This window comes from Diceros bicornis, chromosome 32, assembly GCF_020826845.1.
Source record: "Diceros bicornis minor isolate mBicDic1 chromosome 32, mDicBic1.mat.cur, whole genome shotgun sequence".
In the NCBI taxonomy this organism is placed as follows: domain Eukaryota; kingdom Metazoa; phylum Chordata; class Mammalia; order Perissodactyla; family Rhinocerotidae; genus Diceros; species Diceros bicornis.
This window is the reverse complement of record NC_080771.1, coordinates 2,324,771-2,349,432: the sequence shown is the minus strand read 5'-3', so window position 1 is coordinate 2,349,432 and position 24,662 is coordinate 2,324,771. Positions and strand designations below refer to the sequence as shown.

Genomic DNA, 24,662 nt, shown 5'->3' with positions numbered 1-24,662 from the left:
GTATACAAAGTATATTTTTGTTTTCTCATAGCATACTATTTTTACCGAGGCTCTTACAGGGGCATCCAATCAATTTGTAACTGTCTCAAGACACCGGCGTTTGCTCAGATAGATACATTGTATACATCAAAGAATTGTGACATTTCCCTTTCATTTTTTATTTAAAGAAAAGGAGACGCAGAGTCTCACTTAGCTCCCAGATGAATGAGGACACAGGAAGAGGCGCGCTTCCCACTACCCACTTTTCAGCTAAAATAAGCCTTTGAAACTGGTCCTGTCTTTGCTGAAGAGCGGCTCAAACGCAAGAGAGAGGCTTGGACCTTTTCTCCTTTAGGGGTGGGGTCCCCAGTGGGCGGCCACGGCAGCCGGTTTCTTTCTCTTCGGGAGAAGTGGAGTTGGGCAGGGCCGGTGGCGGCGCTGTGTGAAGCCAGCAAACAAAACAGCAGGGGCTTTAAATTGGGGGCGGCGGCGCGGGACGACCCTTTGGGCCGCGGAACAAAGCCCCGCGGGGGGCGCGCGACGAGGGGTCCCGGACGCGGCCGGCAAGCGCTCGCTTCTCCCCGCGAGGGGACGGTTGCGGGAAGGCGCGCGAGGTGCCGGGGTCTGTCGAGCGCGAGGCGTTCGGCCGCAGCACCGATCACCCAGGCGCCCGAGCGTCGGCCGCCACCCCCGAGCCCCACACCGCGACGCCCGCGCGGGTCGCCGCCGGCCTCGCTCCCTCTGCGCCTGCGCGCCCGCGGGAGGCCCCGCCCACTCCAGGGAGCCGGCGCGCGGGGGCCGCGCCTCCTCATGGCGGCCGCCGCAGTGTGTGGTATTTAGCGGGCGCGCGCGGCGGGCTCGAGGACGCGCGAAACGGCGGCGGCGGCGGCGGCGGCCAGGGGGGAGCCGGAGCGGCCGTTGCGGGGCGCGCTCTCGAGCGGCGGCGGCGGCCCAGGGTGTCCCGTCGGTGTCGGCGCGGGGGAGAGGCGGTGGCGCGGCCCGCCTTGGCGGGGCTTGGCGGCGGCGACGGAGCGCGTTTGAGCCAGGACCCGGGTCCGAGGCGCGCTCTCCGCCCACAGGTAAGTGGGGCCCGGCCTGAGGGAGGAGCCGGCCGCGAGGGGCTCTCCGGGAGGACTCCAGGCCCGGTAATGGCGGCGGGCGGGGAGCGCGGCCGGGCCGGGTCGCGCCTCCGGCGGGGGGGCGCGGGCAGCCTCCGGCGCCGGGCGCCTTTGTCTCGGCCCGAGCCCGGCCGCCGGGCCGCCCGGCCGAGCGCCGCCCCCCGCCCCTCCCCTCCGCGGCCGGCCCTGCCCGCCGCCCCCGGCGGGCGCGCCCCCGCCCCCGGCGCCCCGGGCCCGCAGGCCCGCCGTGGGGTCGGCCTCGCGCCGGCCGGGGGCGGGGAAGGGCCCGCTCGCCGCCGGCCCGGCCCCCGCGCGCCCGGGAGGCGGGTCTGGCCGGGGGAGGCGCCCGGCGCTCCCCGCGGCCCGGTGCCGGCCTTTGTTGTGAAGGGTCCCGGGGTGTGCGGCCAACATGGCGGAGGTCAGCTGAGTGCGGGCAGTGGCCGGCCCTCCCCCCCGGCCCCTCCCCGCACCGCCCCGAGGCCCGGGGGCTGGCCGGGGCCACTCGGCCCTCCTTGGCCTCCCCTGCCTTGCCCGACCCGGGACCAGCCGTCCCCGCGTGCGCGGCGTTGTCCTCCCGCCCCGGCCCGAGCCTTCATTGTGCGGTGGGAAGAATGCAGCCTCCTCCCTTGTTTATGTCGTTAGGGAGGAGGTCGCGGGGACGGCCTGCCAGGGAAGCTCCAGCTCTTTATTGTAAACCTTGGTTTTCCTAGGCTTCATATATCGAGTGGTTCGGGGGCCTTTCTAGGCTCTCCCAGATTGATAACTTAGGAGTGTGGATGACCCGGGCCACAGCGTTGCGTAGGTTTTCCTTTTCCCGTTGGTGGGAAGATTCAGAATTTGTTTGCTCTGACATCCAGAGAAGTCCAATTTGTATGTTCGGAAAATCAGATTGTGTAGCTGATTTGTCAAAGTCATAGAAGCCCTGAGCGTGGATATAGGACAGTGATCGGGCTGCCGGTTCTTAGTTGAACATTGACCATTTCTTGATAAGCGGCTGTCAAGGGTAAATTGTTAACTCTTTTCAGCCGTTGAATGTTGGAAGCACGGACTCTGAAGTCAGACTGCCTGCTTTGGTTTCAGTCCTGCCCCACCGGTTTATGACCTTGGGCAAGACAGTGAACCTCTCTGTCCTTCATTTTCCTTATCTGCAAAATGGGTGTAATGATAGTACCTACCTCAGAGGATTGTTGGGAGAATTGATGAGACGATAATATGTGAAGGGCTTAGAGCAGTGGCAGGCCCGTGGTGAGTGCTGAGTAAATGTTCGCTGCCTAGGCCATTGTTGTTATTTAACAGTTAAACTTATGGGTTTGTCTTGGCATGATGGCTATGTTGAAAGTGCGTAGGCCAGAATATGTGAAATCACGTTATAAATTATCAGTGCTTACGTTTTTCTTTTAGTGCATTTTGTTAAAAATGAAAATAAGAGGTTTAAATGATAAATTGACAGGCGTTCTGAGATGATGGCATTTGGAAGTTTCTGTGCTGAGGGGTTTGGGTAGGTCTTCTGTGGTCTGGAATTTAAAAAATCAGATTGATTAAAATGAGGTTTCCTTCTAGCACTTTTACATTTATGGATCAATTTGCTTCCAAGGACTTGCGTTAACTAACTGGGAAAAGTGGAACAGTGAGTGCCTTTGAGTGTTATGTCTATGGTGTCACCATGTCTTTTAGACACTAGTGAAGAGCACAGTGTAGCATGGTGATAAGTGTAGTGGTCTGGTAATTTTATCAGGGAGATATTGGCTCAAATTGTGGAGGAGAGGATTTTGGTTAGCTCTTAGAATTTTGTGACATGTAGATTTGGGGACTCAAAGTGGATTATACAAATTGTGTAATTTAATGAAATTAAAGATACAGACTTGTGATCTGGGATGGTTAGTTACAACCCTAAAGTTTGCTTTGCCAAAATATTTTCTTTAGATATATTGTAGAATTGGTGTAAATGACCCCTCTTGGCAACTTTCTAACATAATTTAGTAACATTTAATATTTTAAACTGAGGTAGAATATAATTAATAGATATGAAACTTTTCAGGTTAACAAACTGCAAATTTAGTTTAGCTTAATATCTGTTCCCACTACGCTTTGGGAAATTCTTACAAAATTGATGTAGAGCAATATTCTTTAATATCTGTAATTTAAAAGAATATTATAATTAAGCTAAAATTAATTGGAGTTACAAAGGAGATATCTAGCTATGGCAACAATGACAAAATAAGAAGAATAGGACTTCCTTTTCAGTGTTTAGGGTGTTTTGAAAACAGGTCTAATAATGAGGGTAGCAAAGTAACTTTGCAAAATGACCACTGTATTTTAAAACAGTTGATTTACTCAATTTCTAAAGATTGGAGGTTTTCCTTTCTTTGCTTAAAGAGATCTTTTACAGACTTTTGGTTATAATTTTGGAATTTCCATACACACCTTGTAAAATGTTTAAATTCTGGATATTTTTGGTATAGACCTCACTACAAACAAAATAAATATATGAAAACCTCAGACTCCCTACCCCTCCCTTCTTTCCCTCTCAAAAACAACTAGGGGTAACTTTTTCCTCTTTATCCTAAGTATCCTTAATGGTTTCTTTTAAGTAGGAATTTTTCTAATGCACTTTAAATTATTTGTTTTTCCATGGCTATAGGTACTAGAGCATTTGCTGCATAAGGGCAGGAATTGTGCTTTTTTATTCCTATATCCTCAGTGCCTAACACTCAGTACATACTTGTTTCCTGACCGGGTCCTGTCTATATGCTGGTGACACTCAGAACTCTCTGCTTGCTGGACTCTAGACCCATGTATCTTCTTGCCTGCAGGTCATTTTTTTTTAATGGCTTTGTTTTTTAGAGCACTTTTAGGTTCACAGGAAAATTGAACAGAAGGTACAGAGATTTCCCATATACTCCCTGTCCCCACTCATACATAGCCTCCCCCATAATCAGCACTTTCCACCACAGTGATATATTTGTTACAATTGATGTATCGATATTGACATATCATTATCACCCAAAGTCCATGGTTTACATTATGGCTCACTGTTGGTGTTGTGTATTATGAATTTTGACAAGTGTATTATGATACGTATCCACCATTATAGTATCACACAGAATAGTTTCACTGCCCTAAAAATCCTCTGTGATCCACCTATTCATCCCTCTCTCCTCCCTAACCTCTGGCAAACACTGATCTTTTTACTGTCTCCACAGTTTTCTTTTCCAGAATGTCATAAAATTGGAATCATACGGTATGTAGCCTTTTCAGATTGGCTTCTTTCAACTAGTAATGTGCGTTTAAGGTTCCTCCATGTCTTTTCATGGCTTGATAGCTCAGTTCTTTTTAGCGCTGAATAATAATCCACTGTCTGGATGTGCCAGTTTATTTATCCACTCACTTACTGAGGGACATCTTGGTTGCTTCCAGGTTTTGGCAATTATGAATAAAGCTGCTGTAAACATGTGTGTGCGGGTTTTTGTGTGGACATAAGTTTTCATCTCCTTTGGGTAAATACCGAGGAGCATGATTGCTGGATCTTAGTGGTAAGAGTATGTTTAGTTTTGTGAGAAACTGCCAAATTGCCTTCTAAAGTGGCTGTACCATTTTGCATTCCCACCAGCAATGAATGAGGGTTCCTGTTGCTCCACATGCCCACCAGCATTTTGTGTTGTCAGTGTTCCGGACTTTGGCCATTCTAATAGGTGTGTTGTGGCATCTCGTGTTAATTTGTACTTCCTTGATGACATAATGATGTGGAGCATCTTTTCATATGCTCATTTGCCATCTGTACGGTATGTCTTCAGTGAGATGTCTTTTAAAGTCTTTGGCCCATTTTTTAGTTGGGTTGTTTGTTTTCTTATTGTTGAGTTTTAAGGGTGCTTTGTATATTTTGCATACCAATCCTTTATCAGACATGTCTCTTGCAAATATTTTCTCCCAGTCTGTGGTTTGTCTTCTCATTCTCTTGACAGTGTCTTTCCCTGCAGATCATTTTCCACTTTTATGTACCAAGGTACTTCAAATCTACATGTCCAAAACTAAAACCTTTATTCTTTCCAACCGTCCAAGACTCTCACCCTCTATATTTAGTTAGTCATTAAGCCCTGATTTTTCTACTGTCTGGTTGTCACAAATCTGGCATTGCTTTTCTCTCAGTCACTCATTTTCACATTTACATTCAGTCCTTCTCTTTTACCTTCTAAGTTGGTCTGTCTACTTTTGGTCTCTGCTTCCTCCCTTTGGTTCTTCCTACTGTAATTTAAGGGAACTTTGTAATATAGGTGACTTAGAAGGCCTTCAGTATAAAGTCCCAAGTTCCTTGATATGGATAGTAGGGACACAGCCCTCCTGAGCTGGCTCTTCTCATTACTTTCCTGCTATTTTCAGCAAGTGCCTGTATGCGCCTTATTTTCTCTCTTCCTACTAAGTCTGTGATCTCAGGCTAGACATCACTTGGATCAGACACTGTTCCTCTGCTCCTCACCTTGAATTGGCTGTCATCTCTCTGTGTTCCCATAGCACTCTCTGCTTGGGCCCATGTAACACGTGTCCCCCTGAACTATAATTTTTCTGTACTACTTTGCCTCCCCAAATAGACTGCAATCTCTATGAGGACTTTGTCTTGATCACCCTTGTTTGTCTAGAGTTTAGCCCTGTTTCTGGCATGTAGTTGGTGCTCAGTAAATATTTATTGAATGGCTAACTAATACCTTCACACTGTCCTTAATATGCTTTTCCAGTCTTATCCTCCAGCATTTCCCCTTTGCCCTACCTAGTCAAACGGGATTCTTTTTGTTTCTTGAACACTCTCTGTACTTTAACATCTCTATACCTTTGCTCATGATTGTACTTAATCTCTCAAATACTTGTCTTTGCTACTTTGGGCAGATTCCTTAACCTCTTGAAGACTTAGTTTCCATTAGCATGTGAACAGCTATTAAGCATACTGCTGCCCCGCCCCGTGTCCTAATGCTGGAGTGGCAGTATAGTTGAGGGGTTAAGAGGACAGGCTCTTAAGAGTCAGACCTGGATGTGTCTCTTGGCTCTGTCACTTACTGGTTGTGCTTGTGACTTTAACCTCCATGAGAGCAGGGACACTGCCTACTTTTGCATCTAAAAGCACATTGCCTAACACACAGAAAGTGCTTAAATATTAAAAAAAAATTAGTTGTTAAGTTACTTAATTTCTATAAATATTACCACTTACATTCTAGTGAGAAAAATGAACAGAATTACAAATTGTGTAATATAAAGGAGTCAGAAGTGCTGAAGTAAAGAATAATGGGGGCGGGAGGGAGACCTGCTTTCAGAAGTAACATTTAAGCTATGATAAAAGGATAAGGAGCTGGCTCTTTGAAGGAGGGAAGGGAGAACATCTCAGATTGAAGGAGCAGCAGAGGTAAAGGCCCTGAGGTAGGACTGAACATGGACTGTTCTAGGAGCTGAGAGACAAGACAGTTGTTGAGCACATGGATGCTCAACAACAATCCCTGCCTGGAGAGAGATAGGCAGCGATTAGATCCTGCAAAGTCAAAGTAAGGAATGGGAATTTTATTTTAAGGGTACTGAGAAGCCATCAAAAGGTTTTAATTAAAGGAGTAACCTAATCCACTTTTAAGATTGCTGCAGCTGTTGTTTGGAGAATTGATTGGTTAGAAGGCTGGTTCTTTGATCAGGCGATAGTTGATTATGACCTGGATTAAGGTGGTGGCAGTGAAGATAAAGAGAAGTGGATGGATTTGAGATGTATTTTGGAGGCAGAATTAACAAGACTTGCTGATGGATTAGATACGAGAGGTGAGGGAAAGAAGGAATTAGGTGGTTTCTGGCTTGAGCAACTGTGTGGATCAGGGTGCTGTTTACTAAGATGGGAAAGATTGGCGGTGGGGATGGGGCTGAAGAATAGCAATAAAATTCAAAGTTCTGATATGCTGGATTTGAGGGATCTATGAGACCTCCAAAATGATCCAGGGTGGTGTCACAGAAGCCAGATGGGAGATACTAGAGCATGCTTGGGTGTTAGAGGGAATGATCTGGTAGAAAAAGAAGGAGAGATTGATGCAAGAGAGAAGGGATAATAGGAGTGTGAAGTCTGAGACGGTGGGAGGACAGTGCCCAAGTGCAGGGTCACTTCTTCCGTTCTCATGGGAGAGCAGGAGGTGGTAAGTCAGCATTTGATGGCCTCTGTTGTATTTTCTAGAGGAAGCATTGGTGGAGCCATCAGTTGCGAGTATTTATAGTTAGTGAATACTATACTATGGCAGGTTAAAGATAGAGAGACACATTGAGAAACTGAGCAGAGGGGAAGAGGGGAGAGATTCTGTGATGGGTTAGCCAGTGATGACACCTGATACTTACTGTTCACAGGAGATTAGGAGAATACCTAGAGCAAGAGTATTAATTTTTTTCCTAAATGTAAACTTTTTTGTTGATGTATAGCATAAATACATACAGAAAAGTGCTCAGATTATAAGTGTACAGCTTGATGAATTTTCACAAAGAGAACACACTATTTTGACCAGCTCCCATGTGTCCCATTACTTTTACTTTGATTTTTTTTTTTGGTAACTCTTCAGGAACTCCAGCCTCAAATAAGATAGTCCATTTGGGGTCAATTTATTCTCTAGGCTTGGGTCACAATGACCAGAATGATATTGGCAAAGACCTTTTATTAGGTTTGAGGTTGCCCAGTCATGTTGAACTTATTTGTGGTTTTTGTTTGCTTTGTTTTGAAAAGCAGGGGCTTAAGGGCACGTGGAAGGAACTAGAAAGAGAAGGTTGGAGGAAAAACCTTTGGAGAACTAATCTATATTTATAAAGCAGATGTTGTCAGTGAGAAATATTTTCTTAAAAATTTAGAATAATTTAATGCCAGTCTTGAACTTTATAGGAAGTATTATACTGTACTTGTTAGACTTATTTATTGTCATGTCGACAAGCTTAGCTGGTGATGGTTGATAACAGTGAAATTAAATGTAGACTAGCCTCTTTCCAAAGACTCTACCTTGGAAAGATTACTTCAATAATTGGTTTAACTAAATGATGTAATCTAATTGTTAAAAACTTCTTCCTTTTTTGCCCCCTTTGTTTTACCTTTTGCTCCTTGAATTGGGCTAAAGTTCAGCCTTTTTTTTCTTTTGGTAAGTATAAACTAAAACGTGTGTATATGTATATGAAATATGTGGCTTTTTTCTTTGAATAGGCTGTTTTGAAAATTTTTTTTCCCTATAAGTATCCATCTATTTGAGGCATTTTTTTTCCCCCCAAAGCCCCAGTATATAGTTGTATGTCATAGTTGCACAGCCTTCCAGCTGCTGTATGTGGGACGCGGCCCCAGCATGGCCGGAGAAGCGGCGCGTCGGTGCACGCCTGGGGTCCGAACCCGGGCCACCAGTAGGGGAGTGCGCGCACTCAACCGCTAAGCCACAGGGCCGGCCCTATTTGAGGCATTTTAAGAAAAAGAGAAATCTAAGGAAAAAAAGAATCAAAGCAGTAAACAAAATCAACTCTTGATTTCTCAGTGTATGAAGTTACCGGCAGTTCATTAGCAGGAAAGTGTGGGGACACAAAATATGCACTAAAGTTTTAAAATTTAATCCTCTTTTTATTACCAAAAACTATGTATATATGTTTTGTGGGACATTTGAGAAATATATACAGAAATGCAACCCCTTTCTCCCCCACGATCATTTATAATTTGATTTGGAAAGTAACCATTGTAGACATTTTGGTGTTGTTTCTAGTCTGTGTGTTTGCCACATTTTTTTGAGTCAGCCATAGATATTTTAAAGTAAATTTCTTTGATCTGACTTAAATCCTGGTGGATATTTTCCCATGAAATGATTACCACTTGTTGGTAACTGTACATGTGTGAACTGTGTAGTTCCAAATGGTGAAGTTTGTGCTTATAGTCTCTATATCCTCCCTCTATATTCTTGATATCTTGTGTGCCTGTTGTTCAGTGGTCCTGTCTCTGTTCTCTGTGGTTTCTGGTTCTAAACTTGACCTCCCTCTCCCCTTCTCTAATCCCTCACCTTAAGTTTTTAAACCACATTCTGCAATTCAGACGCCCTTCTGGTTTCTTTTCTGTCCCATTACATATACTTACATAAAGATAGACAGCTGTATCAATGTGCATATTTAACTATTTTTTTCTTTTAATGTAAATGTGATTGTAATATGTTCTGTGGCTTGTTTTTTTTCTCCACCCATTTAAACAGTTTTATTATATGTTAGTAGATATGAGTCCATCTTATTGGGGAAAAAAAAAAGGTAGCATAGTATTGTGTTGTATGGACTGTAATTTAATGACTCTTAAGATAAGGCTGTTGTCAGTTTATTTGCTTTTTTTTTTTTTTTTGTGAGGAAGATCAGCCCTGAGCTAACATCCGTGCTCATCCTCCTCTTTTTGCTGAGGAAGACCGGCTCTGAGCTAACATCTATTGCCAATCCTCCTCCTTTTTTTCCCCAAAGCCCCAGTAGATAGTTGTATGTCATAGTTGCACATCTTTCTAGTTGCTGTTTGTGGGACATGGCCTCAGCATGGCCGGAGAAGCGGTGCATCGGTGCGCACCCGGGATCCGAACCCAGGCCGCCAGCAGCGGAGCGCGTGCACTTAACCGCTAAGCCATGGGGCCGGCCCCAGTTTATTTGCTATTACAAACAGGACCGCTGTAGGCATCTGTATACATACACCTTTGCCAATGTGTAAATTGGAGGATAGACTCTTGGAAGAAAAACTTCTGAGTCAAAGAGTATACACACTTTAAATTTTGAAACAAACTGCCAAATCTTATTAGAAGTCTTCACAGTGGACATTCTCAGCAGTGTTTCCCTATGTCTTTGCCAATACTTGGAATCAAATCTTTGAAAGCAAATTTATATCTGTCATTTCTTAAGTAATGCATGTTTGTGATGTTTCTCATATCAAGTTTTTGAACTACTTCTTCCTTTTTGCTAAAGCGTTTTACATGCACATATAATTTAAAATATTCCACTACGTTTTTTTTTTTTTAAGAAAAGCTCCTTGCCCCTACTCCTCTCCAGATGTCCTTTGCCAGAGGCAACTACTTTTACCTCTGTGATTATTTTTGTATTTACCTTCTTTGTCTCTAAATAACATGTGTCTATTGTTACTTCCAGATTTCACTTTTAGGCCTTATCTATTGAATTCCTATTGTGAATTTAACTCTTCTTCCTGCCCCCATCAGTATACATACGCTTCCTATTCCTACACTTTCCTAATTTAGTAATATCATAATTTTGAGTTTGCATTATTATGACTGTAAAAGTTATTCACAATTTGAGCCATATAGTAAACCGTGGTTACTTTTCTCTCTGCACTATTTAATTTGTATTTGTATAACTTTCCTTGTAGTTAATACTTATCTTTTTTCTTTTTTGTTTTGTTTTCTGTGTTTACGGTAATGCTCCCCCACATTACTTACCACTTGTCTAAATGTTCAAGTTGCTCAGATGCCCCTCATGTTGCCTTCTCCCTCTAGTGTAAAGCTGTCATTATCCTCAGCGTTTCCTTCAGCTTTCTTCTGGGTTAAGGCTTCTGTTCACTGTAGCTCATGTTGTCCTCTTTCTTGGTTCATTCCCTTGTGTTTAAAGAGCTTGTCCTCTAGGAGCTTCCCGAGAACCTATCCAGGAGAAGTAATGTTTTGAAACCTTGCATCATTAGTCTGCCCTCAACACTTCTAGGATAATTTGGTTAGAATGGTAACCATTTTCTTTGAGAATGTTAAAAAGCATTGCTCTTTTGCATCTAGCTTTGGATGTTATTGCTCAAAAGTCCAAAGCTCTTTTGTTTTCTGGTTTATTTATTCATCCAAAAAATATTTATTGAGCCTGTACTGTGTGCCAGGCACTGTTTTAAGTGTTTGGAATACATCATTAAACCAGACAGAAATTCTTACCTTCTGTGTGTGGGGGGTAGTGGTGGTTATAACAAAAAACATAATAAATAAGTAAATTGTATAGCCTGATAGAAGCTAATACATTCTGTGTAAAAAATAAGAATAGAATGGGGGAGAGGGAGGAAGAGGGGTGTAATGGGCAAGGAATAGGAGTGCGTAGTGGAGGGGTCAGTGGGCAGAGCGCTGTTTTAAATAGAGGGGACAGGATAGGTCTCATTGAGAAGGTAACATACAAGCAAAGATTAGAAGGAGGTGAGAGAGTTAGTCGTGTGGGTATCCAAGAGAAAGTATTTTTTTTTTTTTTGCTGGGATTTTTTTTTTTTTTTGATTTTTATTGATATTTTAATGGTTTCTAACATTGTGAAATTTTGGGTTGTACATTTTTGTTTGTCCATCACCCCATATATGACTCCCTTCACCCCTTGTGCCCACCCCCCACCCCCACTTCCCGGGTAACCACAGTCCAGTTTTCTCTGTCCATGTGTTGGTTTATATTCCACATATGAGTGAGATCATACAGTGTTTGTCTTTCTCTTTCTGGCTTATTTCACTTAACATAATACGCTCCAGGCCCATCCATGTTGTTGCAAATGGGACGATTTTGTCTTTTTTTATGGCTGAGTAGTATTCCATTGTATATATATACCACATTTTCTTAATCCAATCGTCAGTCGAGGGACACTTAGGTTGCTTCCACTTCTTGGCTATGGTGAATAATGCTGCAATGAACATAGGGGTGCATAAGCCTCTTTGGATTGTTGATTTCAGGTGCGTTGGATAGATTCCCAGTAGTGGGATGGCTGGATCATAGGGCATCTCTATTTTTAATTCAAGAGAAAGTATTTTAAGGCAGAGGCCCAAAGGAGCAACCTAGCCTTATGGAAGAAGGAGGCTAGTGCAGTGAGTGAGGAGGAAAGGAGTGGGAGATGAAGTCAAACAGTAATGGGAACACGTCACCATATTGTGTAGGGCCGTATAGGCTGTTTTAGGATTTTATCTATTACCCATGGGTTGCCACTGGGGAGGGCATGATCTGACATAAATTTTAACTGGATTTTTCCGATTGCTGTGCTCAGAGCATGCTCAGAGCATATTGAGTGGTGGGGATTGGAAACAAGGATGGAAGCAGGAAGATTGGTTAGAAGGATATTACAGTAATCCAAGTGAGAGATACTGCCTTGGACTATGGTAGTGGTAGAGGTGGTGAGGAATGGTTAGATTCTGGATATATTTTTAAAGGAGGTACAGTAAGATTTCCTGGTGGTTTTAGATATATGGTGTGAAAAGAAGAATCAAGAATGACTTCAAGCCTTTTGCACTGAGTAACTGGAAGGATGGCGTTGCCCTCCAGTGAGGGCAAGGCTATGGGTAGAGTAGTTGGGAGAAGATGAGGAGTTCAGCTTTGTCTACCCCCTGTAGGTGTATCTAGGAGGCAGTTGGATATACAAATCTGGAGTTTAAGACTAATCTGGAGTGTTTTGTTTATTTGTTTTTTAATCTGGGCTGGAGATAAAAATTTTGAAGTCCGTGGCAATATTGGTGGAATTTAAAAATGACAAGACTGAATGAGATCACCAAAGGGAAGAAACGTGAACTGTTGGACAACTCCCAATTTCAAGAGTGTGAGGAGAAGAGCAGGAATCAGTAAAGGAAGCTGAGGAGTGACTGGTGAGACAGGAAAACCAAGAGTGTGCGGAGTCAGCGAACAAAGTTCATCAGGCAGGAGCCAGTGAGCCATCACGCCTGTCAGATGTTGGTGACAGTTCACAACTTGTAAATTAAATACAAATAAAACTGCAAAACCATTGAAATTCAAATTTTACTGATTTACTAAAGTATTGGATACTGTCTGCTAAATTGAAGTCTTGAAACAACATGGGTTATAGAATTGACTGTTACGCTGTAGGTTCTTTTTGAGTTGAGCACCAAAATTGCCGTGTATGGTGTGGTCACCATGTGCTGCATTTTCTTACCAGCATTTAAGTGCTTCAGTGAAAACCGTGATGTCGTTTGGGCTTGGCTTCACACAAATGCATCATTTATGTATTAGGTCCCCCTCTGCTTTTTTCTTTAGCCTGCCATAATTAGAGTAATGTAGTACCAGCTTGGAGCTCGTGTGACTCTAAATGCGAATGAGAGCATTCAGTTACATGGCTAACAGATAGATTCATATGATTCTAATGTGCTGATACTGTTGTTTAGATTATTAAACACAGGAAAATAAAACATTAAACTTTTGTAGAGAAATGTGGGCCCCCCTCCCCCTTAAGAATAGATTCTTAGTTTGAAGAAAATTAGATTATAAGTTAATTCATGTGTTATATTCTATTTGAAATAACTAAAATGATTTGGTTAGAGTTTCAGATGTAATACTTAGGAAGACATAGACTATAACAATTTCAATGGAATATAATGTAATTTGAATAAGGATCCATGAAATTTTTTTTTTATTGATGTCTTTTTTTTTTTTTTTTTTTTGTGAGGAGATCAGCCCTGTGCTAACATCTGCCAATCTTCTTTTTTTGCTGAGGAAGACTGGCCCTGGGCTAACATCCGTGCCCATCTTCCTCCACCTTATATGGGACGCCGCCACAGCATGGCTTGCCAAGCAGTGCGTCGGTGCGTGCCCGGGATCCGAACCGGTGAACCCTGGGCTGCCGCAGCGGAGTGCGCATACTTAACCGCTTGTGCCACTGGGCCGGCCCCTATTGATGTGTTAATAGTTTATAACATTGTGAAATTTTGGTTGTACATTGTTGTTTGTCAGTCACCATATACATGCCTCCCTTCACCCCTTGTGCCCAATGCCCAACCGCCCTGCCCCTGGTAACCACCATACAGTTCTCTCTGTCCGTGTGTTGGTTTATATTCCACATATGAGTGAAATCATGTGGGGTTTGTCTTTCTCTCTCTGGCTTATTTCACTTAACATAATACCCTCCAGGTCCATGTTGTTGCAGATGGGACTATTTTGTCTTCTCATGGCTGAGCAGTATTCCATTGTCCGTGCCGCATCTTCTTGATCCAGTCATCAGTCGAGGGGCATTTGGGTTGCTTCCACTTCTTGGCTATAGTGAATAATGCTGCATTGAACATAGGGGTGCATAAGCCTCTTTGGATTATTGATTTCCAATTTGTTGGATAGACTCCCAGTAGTGGGATAGCTGGATCATAAGGTATTTCTATTTTTAGTTTTTTGAGGAATCTCCATACTGTTTTCCATAGAGGCTGCACCAGTTTGCATTCCCATCAGCAGTGAATGAGGGTTCCCGTTTCTCCACATCCTCTCCAACATTTGTTGTTTTTTGTCTTGGCGATTATAGCCATTCTAACAGGTGTAGGGTGATATCTTAGTGTTGTTTTGATTTTCATTTCCCTGATGATTAGTGATGTTGAACATCTTTTCATGTGCCTATTGTCCATCTGTATGTCTTCTTTGGAGAAGTGTCTGTTCCTCTGCCCGTTTTTTGATTGGTTTGTTTGTTTTTTTGTTGTTCAGTTGTGTGAGTGCTTCATATATTATGGAGATTAACCCCTTGTCAAATATATGTTTTGCAAATATTTTCTTCCAGCTGGTGGGGTCTGTTCATTTTGATCCTGGTTTCATTTGTCTTGTAGAAGCTCTTTAATCTGATGAAGCCCCACTTGTTTATTTTTTCTTTAGTTTCCCTTGTCCAAGTAGACATGGCATCCGAAAAGATTCCTTTATGACCAGTGTCAAATAGTGTATTGCCTATATTTTCTTCTAGGAGCTTTATAGTTTCAGGTCTCACCTTCAGATCTTTGATCCATTTTGAGTTGATTTTTGTGAATGGCGCTAGCAGATGGCCTACTTTCATTCTTTTGCAAGTAGCTGTCCAGTTTTCCCAGCACCATTTACTGAAGAGACTCTCCTTTCTCCATTGTATGTTCTTAAGGACCATGAATTTTTTAATATGGCATTTCTTTACCATAAATTCTGTTATTTTTCTATTTTACTAGTAAAGAGCCATCAATCATTTTTTACTCTCTAATGTGACTTTTTACCTCATTTCTTTAATTTCTTTTGTCTCCCAAGCAATATGCTCTTTTCTGTTTAGCTGAGTATCACCAACTCTTCATGGGTTACTGCCGATTTTGATCTGCTGTAACATTTTTTGTTCTGAGTGTGTGTGTGTGTGTGTGTATTTACCTACCATACTTGTCAAATGGAATGGGGAGTTGAATGTGTTGTATGTTACAGTGTAGAACTGGGTACAGTGTATTTTATAAGGAAGATTTAAAAAGCATAGCTTAATGCCAAGATGGAGCAAAAGAGCAAACATCTACTGGATTATGTGACAGTTTTATATCCTGAGGGAATATAAAACATAATCAGTGTAGTAAACAGTTGTATTCAAACTTGGACACAAATAACTAAGTGAATAGTGTTTGGATGCTTTTATCTAGACACTGTGAGAGTTGGTCATATTACATTAGTGATTGTGTTGTCATCATAACTGACATAGTTTCCATAATTTCAAGTGTGTTACCAAAAATTCTAATTTCAAAAAGCAACTACTTGCTAGGACTAAAGGTTTAATTTAAAGAATTTAGGGAAATTCTAAATTTTTTGGTCAATTTTTATAAACACTGAAAAGATGTATTGGATGTTAAATTGAACATTCTGTACGGAGTGAGAAGGAGATTATACATACTGTTTTTTAGGGTTATTTGAAAGAAAATGAGATTTAGGGACAAAGCAGACAGTCTGGCTCAGGTCTTATTACTTCTTAATTTTTCTAATCTTCAATTTCCTCATCTGCAAAATGGAGATACATCCTACTTTATGAGGCCTAAATAGTGTGTATGAAGCTGCTGACATAGTGCCTTACAGGTTGGTCGGTGCCCAGTTGATGAGCTTCTTTCACAGCAAACTCTGTAATCTTGACAGTCCCAAACTGAGGTTATGAAAATGAACACAGTAGGTTGAAACAATAGTTTTCAGTAAAATCCTGTATATTCAGGGTCTTTTTTATTTAGTGATTCATTGAAGGGTTCCTAGTATGGCTCTGTAAACATTACTAAGTGAGTGTGTTGTTAGTAATATACTGAACATTCTGATATTTTTTATCTCAATGTCCAAAAATCTGTTGTTAGTGGTTTTATTGTTTCACAAATGAGGAACTTGAGACCAAGGATATTGTAGTTTTGCCCAGTATAAAAATAATTAGTAAGAGCCAAAGTAGGAATTCAGGTTTGAGCTTCTGATTTCAACCAAATTCAGTGTTCTTTTCACTACACGTAGGTACATTCTCGAGGTATATTATTAGTAGTGCCTTACTAAAAAATGAAATTACTTTCTAGGAATTGATGGGTTTATGGAACTCTGATGTCACAAACATAAGTATTTTGAAAACTTAGAGAATTGGTATGGAACTACATCCAATTTTTTGTTGTTGAGGAGGATTGTCCCTGAGCTAACACCTATTACCAATCTCCCTTTTTTTTGTTTGAGGAAGAGTGGCCTGAACTAACATCTGTGCCCATCTTCCTCTATTTTGTATGTGGGACGCCACAGCATGGCTTGATGAGTAGTGTAGGTCTGCGCCTGGATGCAAACCCATGAACCCGGGCCGCAGAAGCAGAGCGTGCTGGCATTAACCACTACACCACCGGGCTGGCCCCTCAATTTTTTTAGATTACGTTTATGGTAATAAAATGATTTACTGCACATAGTGTTATTATTTTTTTAAATAGGCTTTATTTTATTTTTATTTTTTTGTGAGGAAGATTAGCACTGAGCTAACATCTGTTGCCAATCCTCGTCTTTTTTGCTGAGGAAGATTGGCCCTGGGCTAACATCCGTGCCCATCTTCCTCTACTTTATATGGGACGCTACCACAGCATGGCTTGATAAGCAGTGTGTAGGTCCGCACCCAAGATCTGAACCTGCGAACCCCAGGCCCCAGAAGCAGAACGTGCGACCTTAACTGCTGTGCCACCAGGCCAGCCACAAAATAGGCTTCATTTTTTACAGCAGTTTTAGGTTCAAAATTGAATAGAAGGTACAGAGATTTCCTGTATCCACCCTGCCCCATTCGTAGCCTTCCCTATTATTAATGTCCCCCACCAGCAGAGTAGTATATTTGTTACAATTGATGCATCTACAGTGACACATCATCACTCAGAGTTCATGATTTACATCACCGTTGGTGTTGTATATTATGTGAGTTTTGACAAATGTACAATGATATGTATCTACTCTTATAGTACACAGAACAGTTTCACTGCCCTAAAAATCCTCTGTGATCCACCTATTCGTCCCTCTCTCCTCCCTAACCTCTGGCAAGCACTGATCTTTTTACTGTCTCCATAGTTTTCTTTTCCAGAATGTCATAAAATTGGAATCATGCGATATGTAGCCTTTTCAGATTGACTTCTTTCAACTAGTAATGTGCGTTTAAGGTTCCTCCATGACTTTTCATGGCTTGATAGCTCAGTTCTTTTTAGCGCTGAATAATAATCCACTGTCTGGATGTGCCAGTTTATTTATCCACTCACTTACTGAGGGACATCTTGGTTGCTTCCAGGTTTTGGCAATTATGAATAAAGCTGCTGTAAACATCCATGTGCAGGTTTTTGTGTGGACATAAGTTTTCATCTCCTTTGGGTAAATACCAAGGAGGATGATTGCTGGACCTTAGTGGTAAGAGTATGTTTAGTTTTGTAAAAAACTGCCAAATTGCCTTCTAAAGTGGCTGTACCATTTTGCATTCCCACCAGCAATGAAGGAGGGTTCCTGTTGCTCCACATGCCCACCAGCATTTTGTCTTGTCAGGGTTCTGGATTTTGGCCATTCTAATAGGTGTGTAGTGGTATCTTGTTTTAATTTGCATTTCTCTGATGACATATAATGTGGAGTATCTTTTCATATGCTTATTTGCCGTTGGTACAGTATATCTTTTGTGAGGTGTCTGTTAAGGTTTTTGGCCCATTTTTTAATCAGCATCTTTGTGTTCTTACTGTTTTAAGAGTGCTTTGTATATTTTGGATAACAGTCTGTTATTAGATATGTCTTTTGCAGATATTTTCTCCCAATCTGTGGTTTGTCTTCTCATTCTATTGATACAGTGTCTTTTGCAGAGTAGAAATTTTTTAAGTTTAATTAAGTCCAACTTATTAATTGTTTCTTTCCTGGTTCATGTCTTTGGTGTTGTTTCTGAAAATTCATTGCCAAACCCAAGTTATTTGGATTTTCTCCTATGCTATCTTCTAGGATTTTTATAGTTTTATGTTTCACATTTTGGTCTGTGATTCATTTTGAGTTAATTTTTCTGAAGGGTATAAGGTCTGTGTCTAGATTCATTTTTTTGCAGGTGGATGTCCACTTGTTCCAGCACCATTTGCTGAAAAGACTGACTTTTCTCCATTGTATTACCTTTGTTCCCCTGTCACAGATCAGCATGGTGTTATTTTAAATCTCAGTGGTGAATTCTCTTTACAGTTATATCATGCCTCAAATATATTGTACTTGCAGGGGCATCAGAGATGAGTGAGTTCTGGTTGTTTACATGCTGTTTCTTCTACTTGGAATTCTTCATACCGTTTTACTTGATTTATTCATTCTTTCCAGAAATGTTTGAGTACCTGGTCTGGGCTGGGTACTGTCCTAGGTGCTGGAGATACAAGAGTGAGCAGAACAAACAACGTCTGTTCTCATGAAGTATATATTGTAGTGTAGAGGTTCTGAACCAAAAGTTAATGGTTCAGGGATCCTGGGAGTTCTCAAGACCCTTTGAAGGTCAAAACTTTATTTCACAATAAGGAGACATGAGAGTACAGTGGAGTTTCCCAGAGGCTACATGATATGTGGTATCTTAACAGATTAAATGCAGAAGCAGATAGTTAATATCCAACCATATTTTATTGTGTCAGACATTAAAAAGATTTGCAAAAATATAAAATATAGACACTCTTCTCCCTATTATGGAAAACAGTTATTTTTCATAAACATTTAATATGCAATGGATTTTTACATGTCATGTGAAATGTAATGGTAATTTTAAAATAAATATTTAAAAAAATTTCTTGGCTTGAATTTCTAATACACTAAATTTCAAGACGTATAAGCCACATTGAAAAAAAGCTCTTTTGGGGGCCTTAATAATTGTTTTAAGGTGTAAAGTAATAAAGGCAGACTTTTTCTTAAATGGCCAGATAGGTTTAAAGGACTTGGGAGTCATAGGGTCAACTGTTCAACTCTGCCCTTGAAAGCAGTCATAGACAATATGTAAATGAATGGGCATAACTCTGTTCCAATAAAACTATTGAAAACAGCCAGCTGGCCTGCAGCTGTAGTTTGCCAACCTTTGGTGTAAATGGAGTCATTGGAGCCAGCCCAGTGGCATAGTGGTTAAGTTCGCGCTGTCCCCTTTGGTGGCCCGGGGTTAGCAGGTTCAGATCCCAGGCGTGGACCTACGCACTGCTTATCAAGCCATGCTGTGGCAGGCGTCCCACATATAAAGTAGAGGAAAACGGGCATGGATGTTAGCCCAGGGCCAATCTTCCTCAGCAAAAAAGAAATGGAGTCATTGTTGACTAACTTTAATCCTTTTACAACGAGATCGCCATTTCTTAAATTAATTATTTTGATTCATCCCCTGATTTTTTTTAAAAAAGTAATTTTCTTAAGAAGGGTTCATGGGTACTATATTCCTCGAGTTCTTACATGTTTAAGCATGTCTGTTGGTTGCCTTTTGTCTTAATTTTTTCCCTCTGATTACAGAAATAATACAAGTTTCTTATAAGAATATAATAAAGCATAATGTATTCTAATACTGACGCACATGTGAATTTTTATATATCCTCTTAAATCCCCATCTTCCCTTGACTTCTGAGGTGCTGCCTTCCTGGTTTTCTCTCACCCTTGCTTTCCTTCTCAGTTCTTTAGGCTTTTGCTACTCCTGTGGGCCTCACTCAGCAGCGTTGGTCACACCTGGGAGCTGGTTAAAAAATGCAGAGTCTCAAGCCCAGCTGTACAGCAGTTCTGATTCTAACTCAGAATCTGCATTGCAACAAGGTCTCTAGACAATAAGTAAGCACAATAAAGTTTGAGAACTGTTGCAGTCTAGATGCCACTACCTTTTCCTTTAATGAACTTTTAAATCTTTAAATGTTGGGATTTCTTTGAGGCCAGCTCTTCTTCTCTGTGACTTCAGGTAACATCTGTACGGTAACAACTCCTAATCTCCAGTCGTAACTCTTTTGTGTCTCAACTGCTTCTTTGATTAGACATCTCGTGGGCATCTTACTCCTCCTTTGCATTTCATCTGTTATCATATTGCAGTATCTAGCATGGTGCCTAATAGACTCTAAGTATGTGCTGTTTTTTACCAGAGGCGGAATCCTCAAAATACAGTGATTTAGGCAGTAAAAAAGCAAATGTACTTTGCTTTACACATTTGAGTTAGCGTTTGCGTTTTCCTCTCCATTTCCTCTATCATCACCTTTGTTCAGACTTCTTTTTTTACAGCAGCCTTCTGTCAGATCTTGTGTCCTGGGCTTTCCCCGCTTTAGATTGTCAGTCTTACTAGACACACAACTCTTCTATAGCTACAAAGTTTTCAGAGTTATCTTCAGGATAATAGAGCTTTTAGGAAAACATGCACAATTTAAAAAAATTTCTCTTATTACTTTGCTGCAGTTCTGGAAACTGAAGATAGGTTATATAATTTTTTTTCTTAGCATTGTTTTATAATTTGATTTTTAACTTTTGGCATTTTTAAGCTGATGAATTTTTAAGGAGACTTGCCTTAATTTTTGTCAGAGTGTAAGAAGTAAATCTTAAAATAGAAGCGATTTTTAACATAATTTAACAAACATTTTCTGCATAATATCTATCACAATATCAAATGTAGAAAGTTCCTTTTTTGCAAAAAAGACTTGAGGAAAGCCCTGAAATTTTTTTTTTGCAGGGGAAGATTTGCCCTAAGCTATTATCAGTTGCCGGTCTTCCTCCCCCACCCCCCACAGCCCCAGTACATAGTTGTGTATAGTTCTAAGTGTCTTCTTTGTGAGCCACCGACACATTATGGCTACTGACAGACAAGTGGTGTGGTTCCGTGGGAACTGAACCCAGGCTGCTGAAGAAGAGCGTGTGGAACTTTAACGGCTAGGCCATCAGGGCTGGCTCAGCCCTGAAATGTTTTTTTGTTTTATTTTTGGTGAGGAAGATTGGCCCTAAGCTAACATCTGTGCCCATCTTCCTCTATTTTGTATGTGGGACGCCACCACAACATGGCTTGATGAGCAGTGTGTAGGTCTGCACCCGGGATCCGAATCTGTGAACCCTGGGCCGCAGAAGCAGAGCACACGAACTTAACCACTATGCCTCTGTGCCAGCCCCAACCCTGAAATATTTTGAATGGAGAAGTTTTATTTAACCCATTGATTCCTAATACAGAGAGCAAATTCATAATCTGAACCTGTACTTTTATTTTACAATAAATATTATGTCGTTTCTAGGAATAATTTTTGGAGAAATAAAAGAAGGGTAGTGATATTTTTTACTAAATTAAGAATGCAAATCTTCTTATTTTGACTAATTGTTTTTTTTACTAAATTAAGAATGCAAATCTTCTTATTTTGACTAATTGTTTTCACAATTCTCAATCAGACTAATCTTTATACCTTTTTTATTGTCCTCTTTGAAGGAAATATAGCTAAAAATCACCCATATCCTACCACTCAGAGAACTCACTCATTGGTCATTTTCTGGTGTGCAGTCTTTCTGATTTCTCATTCCTTGCTCCCCCTGTTGCCCCATACCTCCCATGTATGTTGTTTGTAATTTGCTTTACAATACATTGTGATCCTTTTAACATATCTGACTACATTCCTCCATTTTAAACTTTTATTTTGTATGTAACTGTATTAGCTGCCTGTTGCTGCTATAACATAACATTTTCACAGGTTCAGTGGCAGGCATTAGGATATGGACATCTTTGAGGTCTCATGACTTGCCTGCGGTAGTGTATTTGTAAACTACAAGAAAATGGTAAGCACAACATTGTTGTGTATTAATTAGAGTAGCCAGGGATGAGGTTATGATTAATCAGAGAAATTCTTCATCAGTCATTTATGAAAGGAAGCAAAGGTTCTCACATGAAATTGAGAATAAAAGTTTATAAGTCCATCTCCTTCTACTGTTAAGTATATTAATGTGGCAAAGCATGGTTAAATGCTCTGAAATTACTAAGACAACGTTAAAGGCTGATTCTAAAATGTTTTGATTTAGATTAAAATCTATTTAAACTTTATACCAAACTGGGCTTGAGATGTAGGCTTTAGAAAGTGTAGATAATGGTACACTCTTGCCAAAATTTGAGTTTTTGCTAACTTTGGGATCTATGGGCTTGTCTTAATGTAATGTAGTTTTTGTGAAATTTTCAGCTCTTTGTAAAACCAGTGTAAGTAAATTTCTATCTAGTCGAGAAATTCTGTTAAGGTTTATTATGCTAAAAATTAGGTAAATGGCAGTTGATCTTTGGCAGACATGTTTGATCATTTGTACAAGCTCAAGGCATTTTTTAGAGTGTGTATCTGGAACCCACAAGTTCTAGCTCTCTAAGTAGTTGATGACCTCAGGCAGAGCAGGAAACTTTCAGAGGTCTCAGGTGAATACTTACTTATTTTGGAGTATGTACCACCTATGATATACATAAATTACCCATCTCCCTTAATCCAGACAAAAGCCACGGGAGGCGGGAAATATTGTGCCAGTTTTAAAGCTGAGGAGGTGGTGAAGACTGGGTTTGAATCCAAGTGTAGATGACTCTAGAACACCCGCACTTTTACCGTCCTGACTCACTTTTGGTAAGTTGAGAGGTTTGTCCATAGATTAATGATTTTCAGACGGTGCTGTAAGGCTCTGTGCTGACCCTTTGAAAGTCTGGGAAAAAATGAAATATTTTTTTGCTCGAGGAATCAGTTATCCCCCCTTGTTTTATGCATGTGGCTTCTGTCTTAATTCTCTTTGGAAAGAATTTCTCTGCCTAAAACATTTGAAGTCTCCTGCGCTAGAAACCAGAGGCACATCTAGAATGAATATGTATTAGAAAATAAAAACGTAGGTGATAGTAGTTTATATTTGTCAATGGACAGACTGTATCTGTTTTCAATTATATTTCTATTCCTAATGATACTTTGTGTAGCCTAATATTAAGATGAGGTCAAGGTGATTGAACAAACTATTAATAGGGTGGGGATGTGATTAGAGTTAAAATTTGATACTGAAAGTGGGTAATCTACAGTTTCCTGCACTGGGCTCACTCCCCACACCAGCTCTTGCTGCGTTTAAAGGCTGCCCTAAGCATGATGTCATGACGAGTTAAACCTCTGAATGCACTAGCTGAGGCGATGCAAATCTGAGACCCAGGATTTGATTGGGGCAAGGGTATTGCTTGTTTAAAAACAAAACAAGCTGCTCTATTTAATGAGGCCATTTAAGATGGCTTTCCCAGAGAGAGAATATAATCTCAATTTGGAGGTTAAAGTAGGAGTTTAATATGGTTATGTGTGTTTACTTCTCTCACTGCAAAGTCTTTTCGGAGAGAAGGGGAGTTTAAAATATGGTGCCGACGGGTAGAAATGGAAAAGTGAGTTAGAATTGAGGAAATACAGTAGTTGACGCCCCGTAAATAGTTACTGAATGAAGTGGGGAGAATGCTTTTACTCTATAAAAAGTTAAGAGTTCGCACGGTTTATCAGCAGGGTATAGTGCAGAGAAGAGCGCTTGTGTGGCCACATGTTTCCTAGACTCTCTGTAGTTCTTGGGTTGAAACCGTACGCAATTGCCGATATCCGACTATTTCGGCCTTCAAAAATGGCATGTTTCGTCCTAAATGTATGCTGGTGGAATGCTGAGGCGTGCACAATGTCGCTGGGGTAGGGGTTTTGCCCCGCTGGGTGGGAGTCGCACAAGGTGGGGCCCGGGTGCTGCGCTGGGCCGGTGGGGTGGAGCTTGCTGGCCCCTGAGCCCTGCCCCTCCCGCCGGCCCCGCCCCGCGCCGGGCGGGCGGCAGTGCCTTGGGCGCCGCAGTGAGGCCGGCTGGCGCTCCCGGTTGGAGCAGGCCTTCCCAGTTGCGACCCGGCTCCAGCTCCCGCTCCAAACGGACCTCCTGGCGGGCCGGACCCTGCAGTAGCTCCAGAGCCGCCTCGGAGAGCGCGCCTCCTCCCCCCGCCGCCGCACACTCTGCAGCCGCGTCCTTCACCAGAGCTGGCCGGAGCCTAGCTGATGAATCTGGGGACGACAGACTTCCAAGACAGACCGAGGTTTAGGGCCCAGCAGAGGATAGCTCAGCGATGGCTCCCATTTTTGGAGACGCAGGCAAATTTGAGCTCCCGGGAAGGTGTGGTCGACTCCTCTGTCTTTGCCTCCGTAGCCCGTGCTTCTGCAGAGTGAATGGAGTGTCTGGAGCAGGGCCCTGACCGTCGCTTCTTGGCAGCGGACATGCTTAGGAAGGTGTCCAGGAAGGGCCTCTGTTACAGATTGTCTTTGCTTCTGGGGCAGCGGCTATGAGTTGCCCGATTTCCAATGACCGGGAAGTCCGGGAAGTCTGCCTTACCTTTTCTGTGCTCCTGGAGGGGCATCTTGCTCACTTGTTTACCAGCAGCTGGGACAAGGAAGAGAAAAG

The 24,662-nt window shown here is 41.9% G+C and overlaps 1 protein-coding gene across 3 annotated transcripts in view; it reads left to right on the top strand.

Annotated features, from left to right (window-relative positions):
• Window positions 1-847: 847 nt before the first annotated feature.
• The window catches only part of SIAH1 (siah E3 ubiquitin protein ligase 1), a 28,023-nt gene continuing 4,208 nt past the window's right edge, over window positions 848-24,662 (top strand). Inside the window, exon 1 of one of the 3 annotated variants that reach the window (XM_058527765.1) lies at window positions 848-1,058. Coding sequence is in view for 1 of the 3 variants with exons in the window: in XM_058527764.1 (XP_058383747.1) it covers window positions 24,563-24,662 (100 nt within the window). In the remaining 2 variants the exon portion in view is untranslated. Of the gene's footprint in view, window positions 1,059-22,275; window positions 22,844-24,051 lie in introns of those variants that run through there. The other 2 variants (XM_058527766.1, XM_058527764.1) reach the window with 2 other exon arrangements.